Source organism: Dunckerocampus dactyliophorus, chromosome 10, assembly GCF_027744805.1.
Source record: "Dunckerocampus dactyliophorus isolate RoL2022-P2 chromosome 10, RoL_Ddac_1.1, whole genome shotgun sequence".
Classification (NCBI taxonomy): domain Eukaryota; kingdom Metazoa; phylum Chordata; class Actinopteri; order Syngnathiformes; family Syngnathidae; genus Dunckerocampus; species Dunckerocampus dactyliophorus.
This window is the reverse complement of record NC_072828.1, coordinates 18,020,831-18,041,701: the sequence shown is the minus strand read 5'-3', so window position 1 is coordinate 18,041,701 and position 20,871 is coordinate 18,020,831. Positions and strand designations below refer to the sequence as shown.

Sequence of the window (20,871 nt, the reverse complement as noted above, 5' to 3'; positions counted from 1 at the left end):
CACAGAGATATCAACAACATTTTTAAATGTTGTTATTTATTTTTAATATTCAGCACTCTTTTTCCCTTGTATCTAGCGCCATCAAGCCACTTTCTATTTAAGCTACCATAAAACAATGTATTTTCAATTTAAAGCAGCGAATATGTGAGGGAGTGAATGGCGGGGATCTACTAAGTAGCCTTACTGAGGGCAGCTCACCTTTTTTATGTCAAACCGGTTTTCAATAATTAATGGGCCATATCGGATTGTTTGACATGAAGTCTTATGACACCCCCATCAGCCGTGTAGTGCATCAACAGTGACTTTTCCCCCCACGTTGTCCTGTGAGGCGAGTTATGGTCGGTTGTTGGTGTTGAAGAAAACAGTTCCGGATCACGAAAATAAAGCGTTTTGCTTCTCAAAGCAATATGCGTTGAAAATGAGTAATACATTTGCATCACAAATCGTTTTTCACCAAAGTCAAACCTTACAATGACTTGGTGTTATTTTCGCTCCCTTCGTATCATTGTCAACTGTTGCACACCTTTCCAACACCTGCTTCACAGTGTTTACATGCGCAGATGACGACCGCCGCTCCACGTTTCTATAAGTATGCTTCAAGTCGCAGCATATATGTTATCTGTATGAATTTCTAAAAAAACTGCCATGAATGTCCAGTGTCATTTGGAAATCAGTTAAAATAACATGGAAAAAGGTGGATATAGGTATCGTCCATTCACAGCTACCGCTGTCTGCCCGGTCTATGTCCATCTGACGAAGTTCGGCGTTGGTGTATTCCAGTTCATAAAGGTATCCCTTTGGCTTTGTGCTAAAAGTAATGTCGGCGTCACTTGTTTGGTAGTGAGGCATGTTTACTTTCACTACTCCAGCAGTAAACACTGTGAAGCACGTGATGGAAAGGTGTGCTACAGTTGACACGTGGCAGTGCAGTGATACGAAGAGGAGAGAAAATAATGCAGATCGATTGTGAGGTGCGACTGTTTCCTTGACGAGGAACCTAGTTCCGCTTATTGCTGGGGCCATTTCGGTGAAGAGTTTGGCTTCTCAAAACAATATGTGTTCGAAAGAGAAATGCAATTGCATTACAAAAATGCCTTCTCAAAAAAAATCAGACCTCACAAATCGCTCAGCGTTATATTTGTCTCTGGCTGTAATCCTGCGCGCTGTCGCCTGTGCATTCTTGTGTATGTGATGAAGACGCTCCGAACTATCCCTTTAAGTGATTAAAAACTTTTCTCATTATGTAAATTGGGTCAGTGTTAAAATGACGTATAAACTAATCTAATGAAAGAAGCTGCAAGCGCGACATGAGGGGGGGGCCATACCGTAGTATGTACAAGTACGTGTTGACAGAAGCAGTAATGAAAGGATTGCTTGAGATGACTGCTAATAGTTCACAGATGAAAGACAGCCTGAGTGGAAATTCAAAGGTAGCCAAGCAACAGGGGGATGCACACACACATTCGATACTTCCTCCCGCCTCTCTCCTTGGGTTTTACACACACACACACACACACACACACACACGTACACAGTGAGTGTGTTATCATTAACCACAGCAGAGAAAGGCAATGTTAAGGTCCTGTCGTCTGCTGGATCAGGACTAAAACAGGAGCTGGCCACAAACTCAAAGACGATGACACCTTGAGATGTTAGAGAGGAAGGAGAGGAGCAGAAAAGAAAGTTAGAGAGAAGATGAAGATGAGTAGAACATCAGATGAAACTGAGTTCATCTAAAAGAACCCCTTGATGTAAGCGTGTGAGAATGGGGAGTGTTGGGCTGCGTACTTGCCCCCCGACTGTTGGTGTGGTATTTTAATAGGCGTGTGCCTTTGATCATGCACTTGGCCTATCGTACACGTGGACTACACCGGAAACAGTCTGATGAATGAACCTACCTTTCAGACGGAATAGCTGTCAAAGTACAGTCCTGTGCAAAAAGCCTTAGGCAATCATTGTTTTTGACCATTTTCTCGTTGCTTTAATGGCCATTTGTAAGTTGTCAGTTGAAACAGACCTCCGCAAAGGCAAAAGTGCTAACAAAAGTTTGCAAGCACGTCTGTTAACTAACAAAACTAACAAAATGACTTCTGTCAAAAAAGTAATTGAGGGTGTTTTCATACATGTACAGTATGTAGTTGTAGACTTTCTGTGGTTTTGATATCTCACCATGAAATAGCAAAGCAGAACTTTTTCTAAACTAATGAACTATACCAAAACCTTCATTTGCATGTGGACAAATTGCCAGAACGCATAGAAAATGGGGAACAGGGCTTCAGGCTGGAAGTGTAAAAACTGAGCTTTTGGAAAACTCTGGCTCGTGTGAAAATTTTCAAAAACTCTGGCTTCAGCCTTTGTGGATGGATGGGTAAAATTTGGCGAACGTGCCACATACAGGTGACTAAAAGAATGTTACATCTGCACGGACATATTATTTTCCTTACAGAGTTCAATTCTGTTGCATTCTAGGGAGGTGTCGTCTGCCTTTGACGATGCAGATAAGCTTCTTTGAGACCGTTTTTGACAGTTTGAACATAAATTCTTTGGTTATGCAATCTGATTGATCCAAATTCACTGAATCACCTTTGGAGACAGCTTATTCTCTGGCGGACATCCCCGCAGTCAGTATGCCATTTGCACAATTGTCAAATAACAAATATAAATATAGATATAGTATTTGAAGCATGTGAAAGGCCACTTTGATACATTTTTGGAACATTAAAGATGCTATAACCAATAAGTCAATATACTGTTTTATAAGCTACATAATCTTTGTGTTATAGGTAACAAAACAAATGAGTGGAATACCTAATAATGTATTTAAATAATGATATAATGATTATATTTATAACTGTATTAATTTTATTTTTAGAATATGCCAAGAGCCAATAAAAAAGAAGATACTGGCTGAGGCTGAAAATGGCCTGGTTCTTTTTAGGAAAGTGCAGTGATTTAAACAAGTGCAACAGTAACAGGTTGAACAGTCAGTCTGAATTGTTATTTTATTTTTAGTAAATTCAATTTCCACATTGCCCGAAATGCAGCATTAGTAGTTCCTGCTTGTTGCCCTGTTCTCTCTGCTTTCACCTTATTGCTTAGATCTCCACTTCCGCACCGAATGCCTTGCCTCTTCGTTTTTTCACCACAAGAGTAAACCAAAGTTTTGCCACCCCAAATAATCAAATGATTCAGTCCATTCATGTGTACCCCATTTTGAGCTCAAGTTGCCCGTTATTACAGCGGAGGTGCATGCATGGTTTGCTCCGACACAGTGTGTGCAGGTACAGTACAGTATATTATCCACTACACACTGTGTGTGTGCCCATTTGCAGTCATACTGTATATGGTGGGCCTCTTTTTAGTGAAGAAGTACTGGTTATGGTCACTCTTGACAAACATGGATAGAAGGTGCAGAGCAAAACAATGTGTGTGTATCTCTGTGTGAAAAGCTGTTTGCATGTGTTCTTATGTATGTACATCTACAGTACATGTTTTTGATGTGTTTATATGCGCACATGCACGCGTCCTTGTACACATTCAGGCCATAATCATAACCAGAGGATTTTGAGTGTCTGCCAGTGTCCCAGAATAGCATCACTGGTTTCCCTGCAACGCTCCAAACGGCCTTGGCAAATATTTTAGTAACATCGTGTTTACCGTCACACTCTTCCACTCCCTCTCATTTAATACGTTTCTCATTCCATGCCCCCTTTGTAAAAAATAACATGAATATTCATCATTTGCTCAGTTTAGACAGAAATTTGCATGCTCATGTTGGTGGAGGCCGGAGTTGGACACTGCCACTGTGATCTTTATACACATATCATCTTTCACAAGTGAACAGCTGCATCGCTAGTGTTTATCTTCTCTGTCTGGGCACAGGTTTTGGGTCCCACTATTTAATCAAGAAACCAATTATTAGTTCCCCCTGTGGATTATTTGATTTTAATCATATCCTTCTGACCGTGAAAGCAATGTGGAGAAGACACTTTTCTGGTACAGCACTACTGTTTCCCAGTGTACAAAGCAATGGCCATAAAGGGATGGTTGGATGAAAAATCCACAGCACTGACCTCAACAGCAACCCAACACCTCTGGACTTAACTAGAACAGAGATTGTGAGCCAGGACCTCTCATCCAACCCCCAGATGAGTGGGAGCTTTCATAGCTGCAAAGGGGTGGCCAACATACAGTATTGTGTCATTTCTTTTTAGGTTTAAATACGAGGTGGTCAATGTGTATTAACTTGAACCGTTTACACCTAGTTGGGCATTCCTGCATGATCAATGTCATTTTGGTCTTATTGGAGTTCTGAAAGCTTTAATGCACAAAATGTATCAAAGTGGCCTACCGTATTCTTCAATTTGTACAGTATGTGTGTGGTTCTTGGTGGGGAAAAGTTTGGACACCCTTCCTCTAGACTAAAGATGGAAATCATGGCTGGTTGAGGAACATGTGAAGTTGGTGTGATAGTGGGGTAAAGCCTTAAGCCTTTACTCTTTATCACTGAATATTACTATAGTTATCGTTGATCATGTTAACGGAAAGCAAACACAACACGTCTGTTAATGGTATGACTAAGCTTGGGCTCTCTCCACATCTCTTTCCAGTGCCGTCCATCCAAAGGCAGAAGGCGGGGATACTGCTGGTGTGTGGACAAATACGGGCAGCCCCTGCCTGGCTATGATAGCAGGGATCGCGATGAGAAACAGTGCCACAACCGGGAGAGCCAATGAGAGGACAGAATGACTTGGAGTGGAGCGAAGAAGAAAGGGAAGAAAGAAAGAGGAGAAAGGTTGGAGCACAGCCTTTTCCAACTGGCTAAGCAGCTAGGCTGTTCTGTACTATGGGTTCCCCTATCTCTACAAAATGAACAAGCTAAACGCTGAGAAAACGTGGAAAAGCGAGAAATGTATTATCTGCACTATTTTGTTCGGGAGGGAACGCGAGAGATGAGGGAAATTTCCACTCACTTTAAAGTGACTTATTTGTGACTGTGACCCCAAAAATGCAGCGCCATCATATCAGTGTGTATCTGTCTGTGAATGTGCCACCGTGACTTTGTCCGTGCTTGTCTTGAAGTGTGATCCTTGCATTACATGTGTGCGTGCACAGCAGCATGACTGTGCAAGAGGGTGTAGGAGTGTGCTTTTTCCCAAAAGATGTTTGTGTTACTAACACAGAGTATATCGCCCTGCTAACAGCCCCTGTCTCGAGGCCCTGTACCATTGAACAATGCAGGAAAAACTGCCTCAGGGTCCATGTTGAAGAGAAGGATTATGGCCGAGCAGGGATTTGTATCCATACATTGGCCAACCAAAGGCTTTCCTTGATGCTTCAAGCATGTCCCTCTTTATGCAATCTGCCTGCAGGTGCAAAGGAACAGATGCAAAATGTGCAGTTACAGTGCCTTAAACATAACCTTGACCTGTCTTCCTTTCCTACATGCATCAGAGTAACTCTTTGGGTATCAAATACACCGCCGCATGTTTACAGGTACAGTATATGTGTGCTCAAGTTTGCCGCACGCACGTTCAAGGTACACAGCAGGTGTGAACACATTTACGAAACTAAACTAATTCTAATTGGCTTAGAGAGTGGAGAAAAAAAAAATCAATGAACATGGAGAGAGTACACATGCAGCGTTCGCCTGTTTTGTCTTGGGAAAAACTTCAAGATTGTCTTTATTCTTATCAGGTTTTGGAATGCACAGTCCGTTTCAATGTTGTTGCTAAAAGATCAAGTTCAAGGGAATACAGTGTTTCCTCTCGGTTTACAGCTTTGGGGCGGTGGGTGGATGGGCGTCGCCACATGCAAGCTTGCAGCAATCGCTCCTCAACAGTCAGTTGCGTTTGGGGGGAGCACATACAGTGCCCACCAGAAGTAATGGTACAGTCAGGTCAATTCCTTTTTTGTGTAGACTGAAAACATTTGGGTTTGACATCAAAAGGGAGAAATGTGAGACCAGAGAGCAACATTTCAGCTTTTATTTCCAGGTATTTACTTCTGGATGTGATGCACAACATACAAGATAGCACCTTTTGAACCCATCCACTTTTCATGTGAGTAAAAGTATTGGAACATGTGACTGACAGGTGTTTTATTGCCTAGGTATGTGCTATGGCATTGCTTGTTCAATTCAGAAATAGCACTGAATGGCTATGCTCAGTTTGAGCTTGGGTAGGATAGGTTTTGCCTGTGTAGACGGCATTTAGAGGTGAAAACAACATGAAAATCAGGTAAAAGGTCTGGGTGAAATCTGAGAAGATGTAAAATCAATCAGAAACATCGCACAAACATTGGTCAAAGTCAGTACAACCATGAAACATGAAAAATGGGTGGGCTCAAACAAAAGGTGCTACATATAAATTGTGCATCCGATCCAGATGCAGATGCAGTTGCAGATGCAGATGCAGATACCTGGAAATAAAAGCTGAAACGTTACTCTCTGATCTTCAAATCATCTTTTAATGTCAAACCCAAAAATAAAGAAAATTACTTCACTTTATAATACCTCTGGAGGGCACTGTAAGCTGTGGGCGTGTCTGTGGATTACAAGGGATTGGTTTGACGAAACTGACACATACCTGTGAACACATGGGCGCATGCAGTGTAGCCGACTGTATTGCAATCGCTCCTCCACAGCTACATTTGACAAACTTTTAGAGAAAATAAAAATGTGTCATTTAATTAACACAAAGCATAGAAATTGTAAGCACGTGACCATGAAGAAAGGACTGCTGTTGTGTGCATAGGGTAAATGAGATAAGGCTATTTAGTTTATTTAATAGAAAGACTTGGTACACACAGCCTCCCTATTATAATGGTAGGGGAAACACTGGAATATTTCTTTTTAGGTGTTCACATGCCACAATGTAGCTGAAGGGATTTGTGTGGTTCCGATTAGCCTGCCCTTTTCTTGTCTGTTGCCGTCACCTGCTTTTCTCATCAATCCATGATGCTTTTCCCGTCTCTCCGAGCTCACTCGTCATTGTCTGGCATACTCATACTCAGTGCTGAGGTCCCACGTGTATTCAACCCACAAGGGCCCGGCCTCTGTGCCTCATCCCTGTGCCCGTTCCACCCACCAGCTCTAGCTCCATGCTGCCCTCTAGCCCTCCTCTCTTCCTGTCATGTAAGTTATAACCTGGTGTTGGCTTGTTGAACCGGGAGAGCCCGGTGTGACCGGGTTTCCCCGCCACAGGTGCCCCTATGCTACAAGCACAAGCACTTAAAGCACTTTAGCTGCACCTGGCAAAATAAAAATGGACCTATTTGCATCTGCGTACTTTTCCTTACAACCAATCTAGGATAAAACGGTGGGGTGGAAATGGAAGCCACGTCAGGACTTCTGAAGCTCACCTAGAAATGTTCCGTTCAGTGCAACTATTGTTGTTTTTGTGGTCTTTGATTTAAAAAAAAAAACAACCTGTAAGATCATGTGCCAACAAATGGACATGGCACCAGATATTCTCGCATTCACACAAGAGGTAAGCGGTCTGAAGCTTCCGTCCTGATGCTCTCCCACATCCTGTGTAAAGACTTGAAAAGTGGACAAAAAGAATCTTACCCAGTAGCTCGGTAGCATACTACAGTATGGGTTGTACACTTCCTCTAACGGACAGCAACAACTTCCACCCAGCCTGTTGGTGCTATGTTCCATCTAGTCAAACACTTGATTTAAGGGCAGGAACATAAAAGAAAAATGTTTAAGCTATTTTCACCCTAATATTTTTAAGTGTGTCTTTGTTATATGCTTAGTATTTCCTTGCCAGCTGTACAGTAGAGTTCATATACAGTTATTTATCTAAAAAAATCAAAATTATAAGCTGATCCAAACTAGGTTTCTTATGAACAGTGATTCACCAATTGCACAGCAAACTCTTAACATTTCATTGTATTTTGGGGAATCTAATCACTAATGAATGTTTTATTCTTAATATGCAAATTCTTCTGTTGCTTATTATCTTCACTGCCTCTTACGTCTGGTGACTTTCTCAGGAAGTCATTTCTGTCGGTGTAGCTAGGTCTAAGCTTCTCCAAACTCTAGGGGTGGGCGATACTGCAAATGTTGGTATCAATCCAATACCAAGTAAATACGGGGCCAGTATTGCCGACACCGATCCTCTTTACTTGAAATTGTTCAACATCATTGAATGATTTTAAGGTTTTGCCGTTAATTTGTTGAGCATGATTAACAGACTAAAACATGGGGCGATGATCTTAGGCATATTTAAATACAGGAATATAAGACAACGTAACAATATTTCATAAAATAAAATACAATTAATCCTTTATTCTATTTTATTTAGTACAATTGTTTGACTATTTGCCCCTAAAGCCGTCCTGTGTCCAAAGACTTATTCCCTGAGGTGAGATTTATATAATATATTATTATATTAAATATTGATATATAAGTAAAACAATATCAACAATCTATCAATATGAACAACACGACAAAATAATACAGATATGTGTTTGTTTCATGGAAAATAAACATAGACAAGAACTGAAATATATTGATCTCAACATGCTAGGTAATCTTGTATCGATACCATCGATATTTGAGTTGATGCGTTCGCCCTTCTGAACTCTGCTTGTTTAGTTTTGACCTATTTGCCTGCTAGCCATGTTAAGGATCTCTGTGTGCACAGTTTTTATTCCAGTGTAATGTTTCTAAGTTGAATTGTCTTTTTGGAGTCAAGCTTTTCTTGATGCTAAACTAGAAAGCTCACCTGGATCGTTTTACCTGAAAAAGGAACTGGTTTGATTCAAGTTACAAATTTGTATTTAATGTCTTTTTTAAATAAATAAAAAGTGAATACAGTTTAAGATGCTGTGTTTTTTTCTTATTGTATCATTTTAATGAAAAAGGCCATCAAGAGGGCTTTGAAATCTTTCCAAGTTCTGCAGGCTAACAAATACGCTGTCGTGTTCTGTGAATGCAATCAGGCACCCCTCAGTCTCGGAATGTGTCAACAAGGATAAAGCAAAGGTTCAATTTGTAAAGAATAAAAATAAATCTGGTGGTGCCAGGCAGGCTGGCAGTGGGCACAAGAGGTTGAAGCAAATTCCTGTGCCCGACCAAGGCAAACAGAGCACGGGTCAAAAGGTAGCGTGCAGCTGCATGTCCTTGGCAAACTGTCTAAAGTTAGATGAGGACCTCCACTTGAGATCCCCCTGATAACACATACACACACTTAATATAGAAATTGTGGTGCTACTATGTAATCCAGACTTTCACAATCAGAACTGCTGCACGTTTTGGATATTTGTGCAAACGAAAAGCAACTTAGAGGCTAGCTCAGGACAAAGAGGGGCAGAACGCAGATGGCTTAGTCATGTTTTTATTAAATATATTGACTTTTTCTTACATTACATCTCCATTAGAAAAGTGAGTGAGCGGTTAGTCACTTTGGAATAGACATAAACAATACTCTCCAACAGCAGCATGTCGATCAGAAAAGAGGCGCTGTTTCTGAACATCACAGTTCAACTGCGGAACTCCTTTGTGGTCATGTGTTCTTAATAAGATAGAACAGCAACATCAAACGTAAAATAGCACGTACTGTTCACAGACACATAAATATTGGAGGTAGGTAACTGTAGAAATACCCGTCTGAGAGGCAGTGCATGCCTGGGCACCAACCTGTCATAGAATCTGCACCCCATGGAACCATGGGCAATGTTTTCTGAGACTGTGTAAGAAGGTTTTGCAGTCATGGAAAAAGAACTGACGATGCCTCACAATCAGAAAGTAAAAGACATTCAAATGGCAACAATGTAAAAAAAAAAAAAAGAATTTACAAAAATGGACACTCAGTGCTTTTGTTCGTGCTTGGTTTGTCGCAAACCAAACCTCCAGACCACTAAAAAATGGTACAGCGAGCTCAACTCAGCAATGGAGTTAGTCAGGGCCGAGATACATACAGTATATACACTTTATACACCCATAAAAAACATAATAACAAGGCAAACATGTTATAAATATGAAATAATTACTAATAACAAATAAATTTCAACCCAACTGAAATAAATAGACTGAAAAGTAAATGCATCAATATTAAACTCTCCATTCAGAAAAACAAAAATAGATGTCTTCTCCTCTTTTCTTTGGGGCAGGTGTTTGAGAGGGAGCGGGGTGAGTGCGGTTTACGGGCACAGTCCCATAATGACAGTGTACCTGATTAAAACACCGCCAAGGACAAGGTCAATAAATAAACAGCTATGAAAATGGAAAATCAGTAGCTCTTTGTGAAAAGGTGGCTCTCTTCTAAGAACACTCGGCATCTGCAGCCAGATCAGTAGAACCTAAAACCTTCTTGCCGTTCCAAGAGTTGACGCACCAGCATCGACCCCTTTGGCCGTCCAGAGACGATTCACACTGCAGAGACACAAATGTTTTCCCTTTAGCTTTCAATTGTTTGCATCGTCCATCCACATGTTCCGTCATGCCATACTATCATTGTTTCATATAATATGGTTCCACACCTGTACACACACACGCGCACACACACACACAATCATAATCAACCACAAATTGTGTTCTCAACTTGTGACATTCTTTCATGCTGAGCGGAAACATTAAAAATCTCTCCCACACACACACACACACACACACACACATACTGTGTACATTTACTGGAGGTACTGACCTGCTTGGGTTTGTAAAGCCCATGTTTGTCACAGTTGGGGAGGTAGAATCTGGTCAGTTTTTCGCCTAGTTTCTGTTGGGATTTGGCAATCTTCTCCAAGGCTCTTTGTAGCTCAATATGACACGGCCCCTGTGAGGAGGAAGCAAGCGTTGATGGTTAAATGAGCTCAGGGCCTGCATGCTAGAGGTGGGCGGGTCAGGTCAAATATCGATACCAGCAGTAGCAGTATCAGATCAATACTAGCATGATTCGATGGATACTTTCATCTATGTTTATTTTTTCCACTTTTGGGGCTTCTTTGTGTTTGTTACATTCTTTATATTGTTATATGTATATATTATTACATTGTGTACAGCCATAATAAGTTTTTGCTTTTGTTGATTTATTGCTACTACTATTTGAGCTGTTGTCATTTTTTTATATTGTTATATTGATAGTGTTAAATTGTTCACAAATAAGTTGTTGATAAAATACATTTTTGTTTACAAAAAATATTTGCCCTATGTTTTATTCAGATTATAATTACTGGTATAATTATATTATTATTTATTACATTACACAAATTATTTATACAAATATTATACACTTTAAAGCGGAAAAACCAAACCATGTAAGGATTTTGAAAAACTTCAAGTAAAACCAACGATATTGGCAGTACTGACCCTGTATATACTTGGTATCGGTACCAATACCAAAATCTGCAGTATCACCCAACCCTATTGCACAGTGCCATTATACAGAAAACGTAATAAATAAAAGCTGATAAATATGACATTGCAAACACTTTTAACCAGCATCTGGTTTCTTGTAACTTATAGAATAGCACGCGCGCCCCCTAGTGGAGACTTGATCATAGTACAATTTCCTCTCTCAAACTTTTACTAACATAATTGAGCGAATTGCCAGTGATTATTTCTCATCCAAATGTTTGTCGCTCACCTGCTCAACTAGTTTCTTGCGGTTGGCGACTAGTTTGGCTTTCATGCTCTCCTGGGCATCGGCAGCAGCACGCGGGTCGAAAGGTTTACTCTGGCCGGGGAGGAAGAAGCTGAAGCTGGGGTCCGAAACGATAGCTGTGTTCTCCATATCCGCCTCTTGTTCTTCCTGGTCTGCAAAAGGACGGCATTTAAAAGTGATAGGATGTCATGTAGGATGTCACAGTGGACTAATCATTTGCTTTGGTGAGAAAATGATGAAATTTAGCTGCAAAAGGCCTACCTTGTGTCTGGAGCTCCGGGGTGGGCTTCGGCTCGGAGCTCTCCGTGCATACGGCTTGTCCCCGGGTGAGAGAGTGCAGCGGTCGGGGGTCTCCGGGTCTCGGGGTGCATGTTAGTCCGGAGCCGCACGGCGCCGTGTAGATGCCGCACAAGTCTTCAGCCTTCAGGGCGCAGGCGAGGCAGCATCCACAGCCCGGCTCCCGCAACACCTCCGCGCACCCTGGATCCACCGGCGGACACTGGCTCAGCCTCTCTGGAGAACACGGAGCACATCGTATCGGCTCTGACACCACCGGGGACCCCAGCGTCCCCGCTGCCAGCACGGAGAACACCGCTGCCACCACGACGTGTGCCACATATAATCCACCCGAAAGCATAGTTAAGATTTGCACTATAAAAATACAAACTGTTGATTGATGAAGTATCAACAATCAAAAGTACGCCGGCTTGCCGAGTTGCCTGTTTGGTTTGATTTCGGGAAAATGTCTATCTGTGCGTTGCGCGCAGTCGTATTTATAGCCGGCTGGTGCATGCTGTTTGACGCATCCGCTTTATGAATGATTTGAGGGGAAAAAAAGGTGTACTGATAGCATGGCCTGTGATTGGCTCGTCTACGTCCGGTCCGCCAGCTCATTTGAATACAACAAGTACGTCATTATTTATTTTGGAACAGCTAGTGCTTGCACGTATTGTAAACTGGTGACAACAGCGGTGTTTGATGTTGCAGCGATGTTCTCCCCCGGGTTCCACACTAATAAACCACTTTACCTCCAAATATCTCCCAACTCCATTTGCTGTTTGTTGTTTGACTGTAATAAGTTACGATATGTTCGCATGCAGGATCGTTGTTGATTTAGTGGGTTTCAGTGGCTACGTGGGTTTGTGCACGGATGACTGAGACCCCTTTGTGTGCTTTCATTTTGTGCTCCACAAACTTTTAAACAAATAACACGCACACATGTAAACCCCAGACTCATTCTGAGATGCGATTGCATTACAAGGTGAAACATATGTGCAAAAAACAGCTGTTTAATTGATAGTCACTTTTTTACTCTCTGATTTATTGATAGTAACAGCCGTACGTAACCACAGACACGTCCTTCTCTGTGGACAAGCCTGCGGACCTCGTAAGTTCTCCTTTAATGAATGTTCTTTGTCATAGTAACTTCTGATGCAACAAGGTGGCTTTTGTGATTGGCCCATGCAACTGCTTGAGAGGATTGCATCATCTGACAGCTGCCGTCATGCTCACGTGAGACACGTAGGCTAAATAACGTTTCCTGTGTGGAGTCCTGGGGGTGGAGTCCACCCGGTGGACGACACTGAAAATGGTCTTATCAATACCAAGTAAGAACGGCGCCAGGAATGTCAAGATAATTGAATGTTTTCGTGATTTTGCCCTTAAATTGTTGACCGTGATTATAATCACAATAAAGCATGCAAAGGAAATTAGGGAAACAGGGACTCCCTAATTCTTTTATTACATACGACTGTTAGAGCATAATAAAGTCAATACAGTAGATTCCCGCAAGAGGCGAGGATTATGCTCGCAGACCACCTGCAAAAAATAAAAAAAAACACGAGTAATTGAGACACCCAGAGCATTTTCTATTTTTGACACTAATGAAGTCTGGGTTACGCCAGTTTGCTCCTGCCCCTCAAAACCCTTCGAGCTTGAGGTGGACTTCTCTGATTTCAGCATTTGCTGTATTTCAACATTTGCAATAAAAGTGTAATTATAAGATTAGAATCAGATACAAGTAACCCTCCCCATCTGTTTAATTGCCATTGTTCACTCATGAGGCACAAAACAAGTTAAAGATAAATGCATAAAGGCACAATCTAAGTCCTATATTGTGCTTCACACACTTATTAAACCATTTAAAATGGTAAAATGTATAGATACTCATCACTAATGAAAGATACTGAACGATGATGGTGATGAGGTTGAAGACACTTTAAATCAGGGGTCGCCAATGTTTTTTCTTGTGAGAGCTACTTTTACAAAATGAAAATGGCCAAGAGCTACTCATTTTTGTAACATTTATTTTCATATCTTATTTCAACCCAAACAAACCGAATATGCTTGTTTTACCAGAACATTAACAAAATGCTGGTATCCTCGACTCACATTTTGTATTTCAGAATTCATTTCTTTCTAGTGTTCTCACATTATTAACTGACATCCTGAATGAAAAGCAGGCTTGTGGGCACCTCATGTGGCCGTGGGGGGCCACCTGGTGTCCGCGGGAACCGCATTGGTGACCCCCGCTTTAAACTTTAAGAACTTGCTGTTACAATGTTTCTGATATCCTTCTTTTTTCTTTATGTATGGAATATTGCTTTCATTCACTCCATAATGAAAAACGTTTTTCATTCCTGTAACATATCCAGAAGTTCCACCTTCTCCTGCAGCATCATTACCTTTTTCTGGCATTTAGGTTTCCAACTTAAAAATGCCCAAAACTCACACGAAAAACAATCACACACCTCAAACCAACCTGTACTGAATTCTATTTTTACCTGCGCCAAGCGCCGCGTGGAGGTTATGTTTTTGCTGGCTTTTTTTGTTGAAAAGTTCCTTATGTATTTGGATGACATTTTCAGGAATTGTCGTAAATGGGATATGGAAGACCTGATTACATTTTGGGGGTGATCCGGATCACCGTCATGATCCAGGGAATTTTTAAAGGATTCTTTAACATTGCGCGTAATTTTGCCATGTGTGCATGTAACTCCACAAAAAATGGTCAGAGCACCTGGAACAAAAAACAGGACAAGTTTCCAAGAGGTTCTTCAAAATGTCAGACTGATTCAAAAATGTAGGATTATTATTTTGGTGTGAATCACAATGTGGGGGGAACTATGGCGCATGGCGGAGGTCTGCGTTCTCCGAGTGCTTCTCTAGTATAATGTAAGTATAATGCTGACCTTTTTTTTTTTTTTTAAATAAATGATTACCAACTAGGGGTGAATGAGATTGGTTTTCTACACAGCCTATTTTTGGAGAGAAAAAACACAAATGGGCGTGCTTTCCCACAAATAAAAACATTTAAAATAAAAAATCAGCCAATTTGTGGGTTTGCAAATGCTGAATATCAAATTCACTATAGTGCAAAATAACTAAACAAAACCGAACTATTGTCTCCCGTTCAAATCCTTTGGCCTTTTGCCCTTAAAGGCCTCCTGTGTCCAAGTGCTCTCTGAATATTTGTTTTTGTAAACAATATGACAATATATACAATACATATACATAAGAATATCAACCATTTTCTATGCCGCCTATCCTCACTAGGGTCGCAGGTATGCTGGAGCCTATCCCAGCTGACTTCGGGCGAGAGGCGGGGTACACCCTGGACTGGTCGCCAGCCAATCGCAGGGCACATATAGACAAACAATCATTCACACTCACATTCATACCTATGGACAATTTAGAGTCGCCAATTAACCTAACATGCATGTTTTTGGAATGTGGGAGGAAACCGGAGAACTCGGGGAAAAACCACGCACGCACGGGGAGAACATGCAAACTCCACACAGAGATGCCCAACGGAGAATCAAACCCAGATCTTCCCGATCTCCTGACTGTGGTGGTCACTCCAGATACTGACTATTATCAGACCCCCCCGGACCCTGCCCCATAAGTTAAATTGCACTTTTTGGAGTGACTTCGCTCCACAAAACAGGCTGCTGTTCCAGGGCTCTGGCCGCTGATGGGTGTCCGTAAGTCACCTTGAGCCCGGCAGGGCTTCAGACAATGTCCCTCGGCATCCGTCAGTCTCGGAAGACTATGGATCTTCGCCTTGAGCTGGAATAGCGGGATTGTGACAACTTTGTTTGTGGCTGTATACCCCGATACGGCGGGTTCGGCCGTCTGAAGTTTCCTCCCAGTTGCTCACGTCCAAACCCAGAGCTTTCATGTCTCTTTTGCACAGATCTTTGAAGCGGAGATGGGGCAGGCCTCGAGCTCATTTTCCGAATGCAAGCTATATCTTTTGGTATTCTTCCATCTGCCATCTGATGGACGTGTCCCACCCAGCGGAGACGGCGCTCACGGAGCAGGGTGAATAGGCTTGATAAATTTGCACAGGAGAGTACCTCGTTGTTGGTGATACGGTCGCTCCATTTGGTGTTTATGCTTTATGCTTTAGCTGTGGCGGACCCAACTGTGGTGTGTGCAAGTGAAGCATTGTTTTTTTTTACTGGCCATAGTGAACATTGTGGTAGCGTGGTATCACATCTGAGCATGGCATCTGTGTTGTACAAATTTGTGGCTAATCTTGAGCTAAGCAGCCTCCATAAGTGCAAGAAGGCTGATTTGTTTGCTATTGTCAACTACTACTAACTATTCCTATTTCTTCCACACTCCGCAAAGCCGAGCTAAGAGCTGCGGTGATACTGGTCTCATGCATGGCCAGTGTGCGAGTCGGTAACTCCTCAAGCACAGGTGGGGAGGTGGGAAGAAAACCCACCGGTCACACTCCCTCATATGACCTGTCATTGGGGTCCAGGATAGCTGCCTCCTTTTCAGAAGGGGAGAGAGAGGAGAGGGAGTTTCAGTTAAAGAGGGAGCTGGAACTTCAAATACTTGAACTTGAGTCGGAGGCGCTTAAGTTACGGCAGATGGAGCTGCAGAGAGCCTCCATTGGTGGCTGCACTGATGCGGGAAAAGCTCCTGCAAAAACGCCAGCATTTAATGTGAGAAATGTTTTCCATGAGTTTGAAGTTGAGGCATATTTTGGAGCATGTCAGCTGTGAGTGTAGAGGCCATATTGTTACAGTGCAAATTGGTTGGAAAAGCTCAAGAAGCTTACTTTACTCTACGCTATTGATATATGAGAAAGTCAAACACGCTATTCTACATACATATGAGCTGGTGCCTGATGCATATCGACAGCATTTTCGCAGTCTTAGGAAATTGTCTAAGTAGTCGTATGTTGCCTTTGCTAGGGAGAAAAGGCATTCTTTTTTACCAATGGTGCACCGCATGTAAAGCTGCTGACTGAGCAACTGTGTGTGAGTTAATGTTGCTGGAGGAATTTAAAAATTGCCCCCCGGAGCACACCTCAGTTCATCTGAATGAGCAGAAGGTTTCCACATCGCAGCAAGCCGCAAGACTTGCTGATGAGTTTGCGCTTACATATGAAACAAGTTTTTAAGTTACAAATGCGAACCCAAAAACAAAAAAAAGAGAGACAAGAGACAAGGACAACAGCAGCAACAACAACAATTGTGACAGAACAACAGAAACATACAGAACGACATCAGCAAATAAATGTCCGTGACAACTATAAAGACGAACAAGGATAAAGGACAAATCAATATCAACAACCACAATGACAAAGCTGTCAATGACAATCAGACATAATAGCAGTCATGAAATGATGACCTATGACAGTGATCACAATGACAATACTGCATTGAAACAGTCGCACACAATAGCAGTCATGAAATGATGAATTATGATAGTGATCACCATGATAATACCGCATTGAAACAGTCACACATAACTGTAGTAATGAAATGATTATCCATGATAGTGAATAGAATCAAAGTTACTGTAATGCACATCATTGTAAAAAAAATATATATATATACATATACACACACATATACATACATACACATACATACATACATATATACATATATATATATATATATATATATATATATATACACATATATACCGCACATACACACATATATATATATAGTCATACTGCTGAAATCACCGTCGCTGTAATAAAACCAACAACATAATAACACCCTGGATAACTCAGTGAGTAATGTGGGGAAGTACGTATGTACTGTGAGTGTGCATATGTACAGGTATCTCTGTATGTAAGGAAGACTTCATATATATATAAAGGTGCAGGAATGTGTGGGCGTGTGATTGTCACTGAGAGTGCATGAAAGGAAAGGGGCCGCCTTCCACCTCCCAGAGAGCCCCGCCCCAAATAGCAAGGCCGGGCCCCGGCCGCCAGAAGGCCACCAGGCCCATAGGGGCAGGCAGCACAAAGATCAGTGCCCCAAGAGCCAGCCCAGAGAGCCCCCCCCCCCGGGAAGACCAGTAAGGGGCCGAAGAGAGGTAATCCCAGCCAAGGACAGGGCGCCAGCGGGCCGGAGGACTGCCAACCCCTGAGACCAGCGAAAGATCACACCCCACAAAGGCAGACGGGTACCGGGGGCCACAAACCGGCAGGCCCAGAGACGCCTCCACAGCCGGAAAGAAGCCCGCCCGCGCCGGAAGCGCCAATTCCCCCCCACCGCCACCCCCACCCCCAGGGAGCGGAGCCCGGCCCGCCCCGGGCCAACCCCCGCCCGACCCCCGACACAGGGCCGCCCCGCCAAGGGATGCAGGAGGCACACCCTCCACCCACCCGGCGGAGGCACGGGCGGCAGAGATGTATCGCCCAGCACCTGACCCCACGGAGCAAACCCCTGTATGCCCCCCCCCCCCCCCCCCCAAATAAATAACTAAAATAAATAAATAAATAAAAATACACACACGCACGCACATACACACTCCTACGCACCCACACACACGCACATAAACACTCCTACGCACAAACACACCCCTATGCGCACGCTCATACACACTCTTACTTACTCAAGCGCGCACACACACACACACACACACACACACACACACACACACACACACACAGTGGTCGACTGCCCGACACCCGGAAGCCCCACCCTATCCCCCGTTGGTAACCCAAGGAGCAGCGGAGCCGGGGACCCCGGGGTCCCAGACATACGATTCAGAACCCAGGGGCGGAGAGCGCAGACCGCCGGGGAGCAGGAAGACACCCGGCCACACCCCCCCAGCGGTAGGACGCCGCCAGCGAGGCAGACAGGGGAGTCAGCGAGGAGGAGAGCGGGAAACCGAGCAGGCAGGCGGGAAAACGGGCGAGCAGCCAGGCGAACCACCACACAGCGCCAACCGAGACCCGCGGGCCAGCAAACCCCGAAGAGAGAGCGGGAGCACCACACCCCAAGCCGCAGGGAGGCCAAGCACCAGCGCCGAGAAGGCGAGACCAGCAGCCGACCAGCCGACGGCCCCCACAAACCACCAGAAGCCAGACCAGCCACATGCCACCAGAGCCGACAGCGCACCACCCGCGCACCGGAGCCCCACCCCCGACAAGCCCACAGACAGACCGGGGGAGGCGAGGACACAGACAGCGGCCCGGCAGCGCACAAAGCGCAACGGCGACAGACGCCCAAGCGCCCGGCAGAGCACGACCCCCCCCAGCGAGCCCGGCCCCAGGGCACCCGCCCCCCCACCCCCACCCCGCCACCCAGGCCCACAGTACCCGCAAGCATGACCAAGCCCCAACCCACCAGCTGGCCCGGCGCCCCAGCAGCCGCCACAGCGCAGCAACCACCGGCCGCCGCGACAGCACACGGGCCACCCGAAGCACCAGCACCGCCCCCCGGAGACCGCCGAACCCGCCCCAAGAGCGCAGAGACGCCCGCGGCACGTGTCAGTCCAGGGGGGGCACCGCAAGCCGCCCCCCCCGGCGCAAGCCCCGGCATCAACAGGCCCCAGAGGGCCACCCCAGGGAAGGGCAGGCGAACCAGACAAGGGCACCCCACAGGCCAGGCCGCCCCGGGCGAGCCACCGCAACGGCCAGGCCCCCGGCCACACCGCCGACCCTGGCGGGCAGACGCCGAGGTGCACGAGGCACCCCAATCCAGCCCGCCCCACCCGTGTATGTGATAAGGTGTGATAGTGTCTATGATGCAATTAAAAAAAATAAATAAATAAATAAAATAAAATAAAAGAGGATGGTGTATCTGTGTGCATGTATATGGAGTGTATGTGGATGATAGCTAATGATGCAATTAAAATCGGGGGACAGCTGCCGCTCGGAGGGCCCCTCACCTGGCCAGCCCCCCCAAACCCTAAGTGTCTACTCTGCGATTAAAATTGGGGGGCAACAGGTCAGTGGCACAGCAGGAGCAAAGGAGCCCCGCAAGGCAGCTCCCCTCCCCAATCACGCCCGACCGTAGGCCACCCCCCAGTGTCCTATATATATGTGAGGTGGTGCAGTGGCACAGGAAGGACGGGGGCCCCACACCCCAACGCCGCCCAAACCGCCGCGCCCACGCGCCCCCCGCATACCACCACGGCCGGCAAGGGAGCAACACCACGACGACCACAAGAGCACCGGACCCCACATAGAGCGGAGCACGGCCGCACCCACGAAGCACGCAGGCCAGAGGCGCCAGGGAGGGACAGAGAAGCAAGCACCGCACTCTCTCTGCCTTTTAAAAGCCTTTTAAAAAGGCTGCAGCAGTGTTGTCACGGGGCACTGATGATGGTGCGGACCATCCAGTGCGCTGTTTTTTTTGCAAAGTTCAATCTACATCAAGAGAGCTTTTCCACTATTGAGAGGGGGAGACCTTGGCTAATCTCAGAACTGGCCAAAATTTTGAGGGTTGTAGTTTGGCTATCCTGCACGGGAGGGAAGTTGATAGAATTATCGCCGACAGGCTGTTCCGAGGGTAAGACCTCTTTCCCCGATTTTGTGGTACGTACGTTTTTAGAGTAAGTGATAGTTGTGAATGTGAATAGAAAGGGGGCACTCATTCTTATGGGAGAGGGTGTTACAGTACGTACCGTATTGGGTGTGGCTGTTCGTGTGTTTTTGTGTGTCTGTGTTGTTCTTCCAGAGTGGTGACACAACAGGAGAGTGCAGTCCAAGTGTGGCTGGTCAGGAAGAGGACAAGAGTGCATTGGCTCTCTTGGCAGGGTGCAGCCTTGCTCCATGTGCTTGTCAATGAGAGTGGCTTTCACTGTGCGGTTTGGTGCTCAAGCCACACTTTTGTTGCTATGTTTGTTTTAGTTAACGTGTTGGCTGTGATTGTTTGTTGGTGGGTTGGTTTTTTTGCTGTACATGGTTATTTTTCTATACACTTGTGTTGTCCCCAGCTTTTCCTTTACCAGGTGAGTATGAAGTGATGTACACGTACAACCCTCCATCTTG

At 44.6% G+C, this 20,871-nt stretch overlaps 2 protein-coding genes across 2 annotated transcripts in view; one reads left to right on the top strand and one right to left on the bottom strand.

Annotated features, from left to right (window-relative positions):
• Positions 1-11,123, top strand: part of LOC129188994 (insulin-like growth factor-binding protein 3) — a 34,875-nt gene extending 23,752 nt beyond the window's left edge. Inside the window, exon 4 of the mRNA XM_054790191.1 lies at positions 4,611-11,123. Coding sequence (XP_054646166.1) covers positions 4,611-4,736 — 126 coding nt within the window. The 3' untranslated portion in view covers positions 4,737-11,123. The remainder of the gene's footprint in view (positions 1-4,610) is intronic.
• igfbp1a (insulin-like growth factor binding protein 1a) lies at positions 9,332-12,410 on the bottom strand. The gene is made up of 4 exons (XM_054790192.1): positions 11,874-12,410; positions 11,595-11,764; positions 10,656-10,784; positions 9,332-10,384 (listed from the first exon to the last, which is right to left on the bottom strand). Exons 1-4 carry the CDS (start codon positions 12,247-12,249, stop codon positions 10,274-10,276), a joined length of 786 nt encoding a protein of 261 aa, XP_054646167.1. The 5' UTR covers positions 12,250-12,410; the 3' UTR covers positions 9,332-10,273.
• Between the last annotated feature and the right edge of the window lie 8,461 nt (positions 12,411-20,871).

Bases quoted from the DNA above. Each gene is read 5' to 3' on its own strand.
- igfbp1a (XM_054790192.1), bottom strand. From the start codon at position 12,249: ATGCTTTCGGGTGGATTATATGTGGCACACGTCGTGGTGGCAGCGGTG. The intron at 10,785-11,594 runs GTGAGCGACAAA...TCCTCCTCACAG, and splicing joins GCAAGAAACTAGTTGAGCAG to GGGCCGTGTCATATTGAGCT. The intron at 10,385-10,655 runs GTCAGTACCTCC...GTGTCTCTGCAG, and splicing joins GGCTTTACAAACCCAAGCAG to TGTGAATCGTCTCTGGACGG.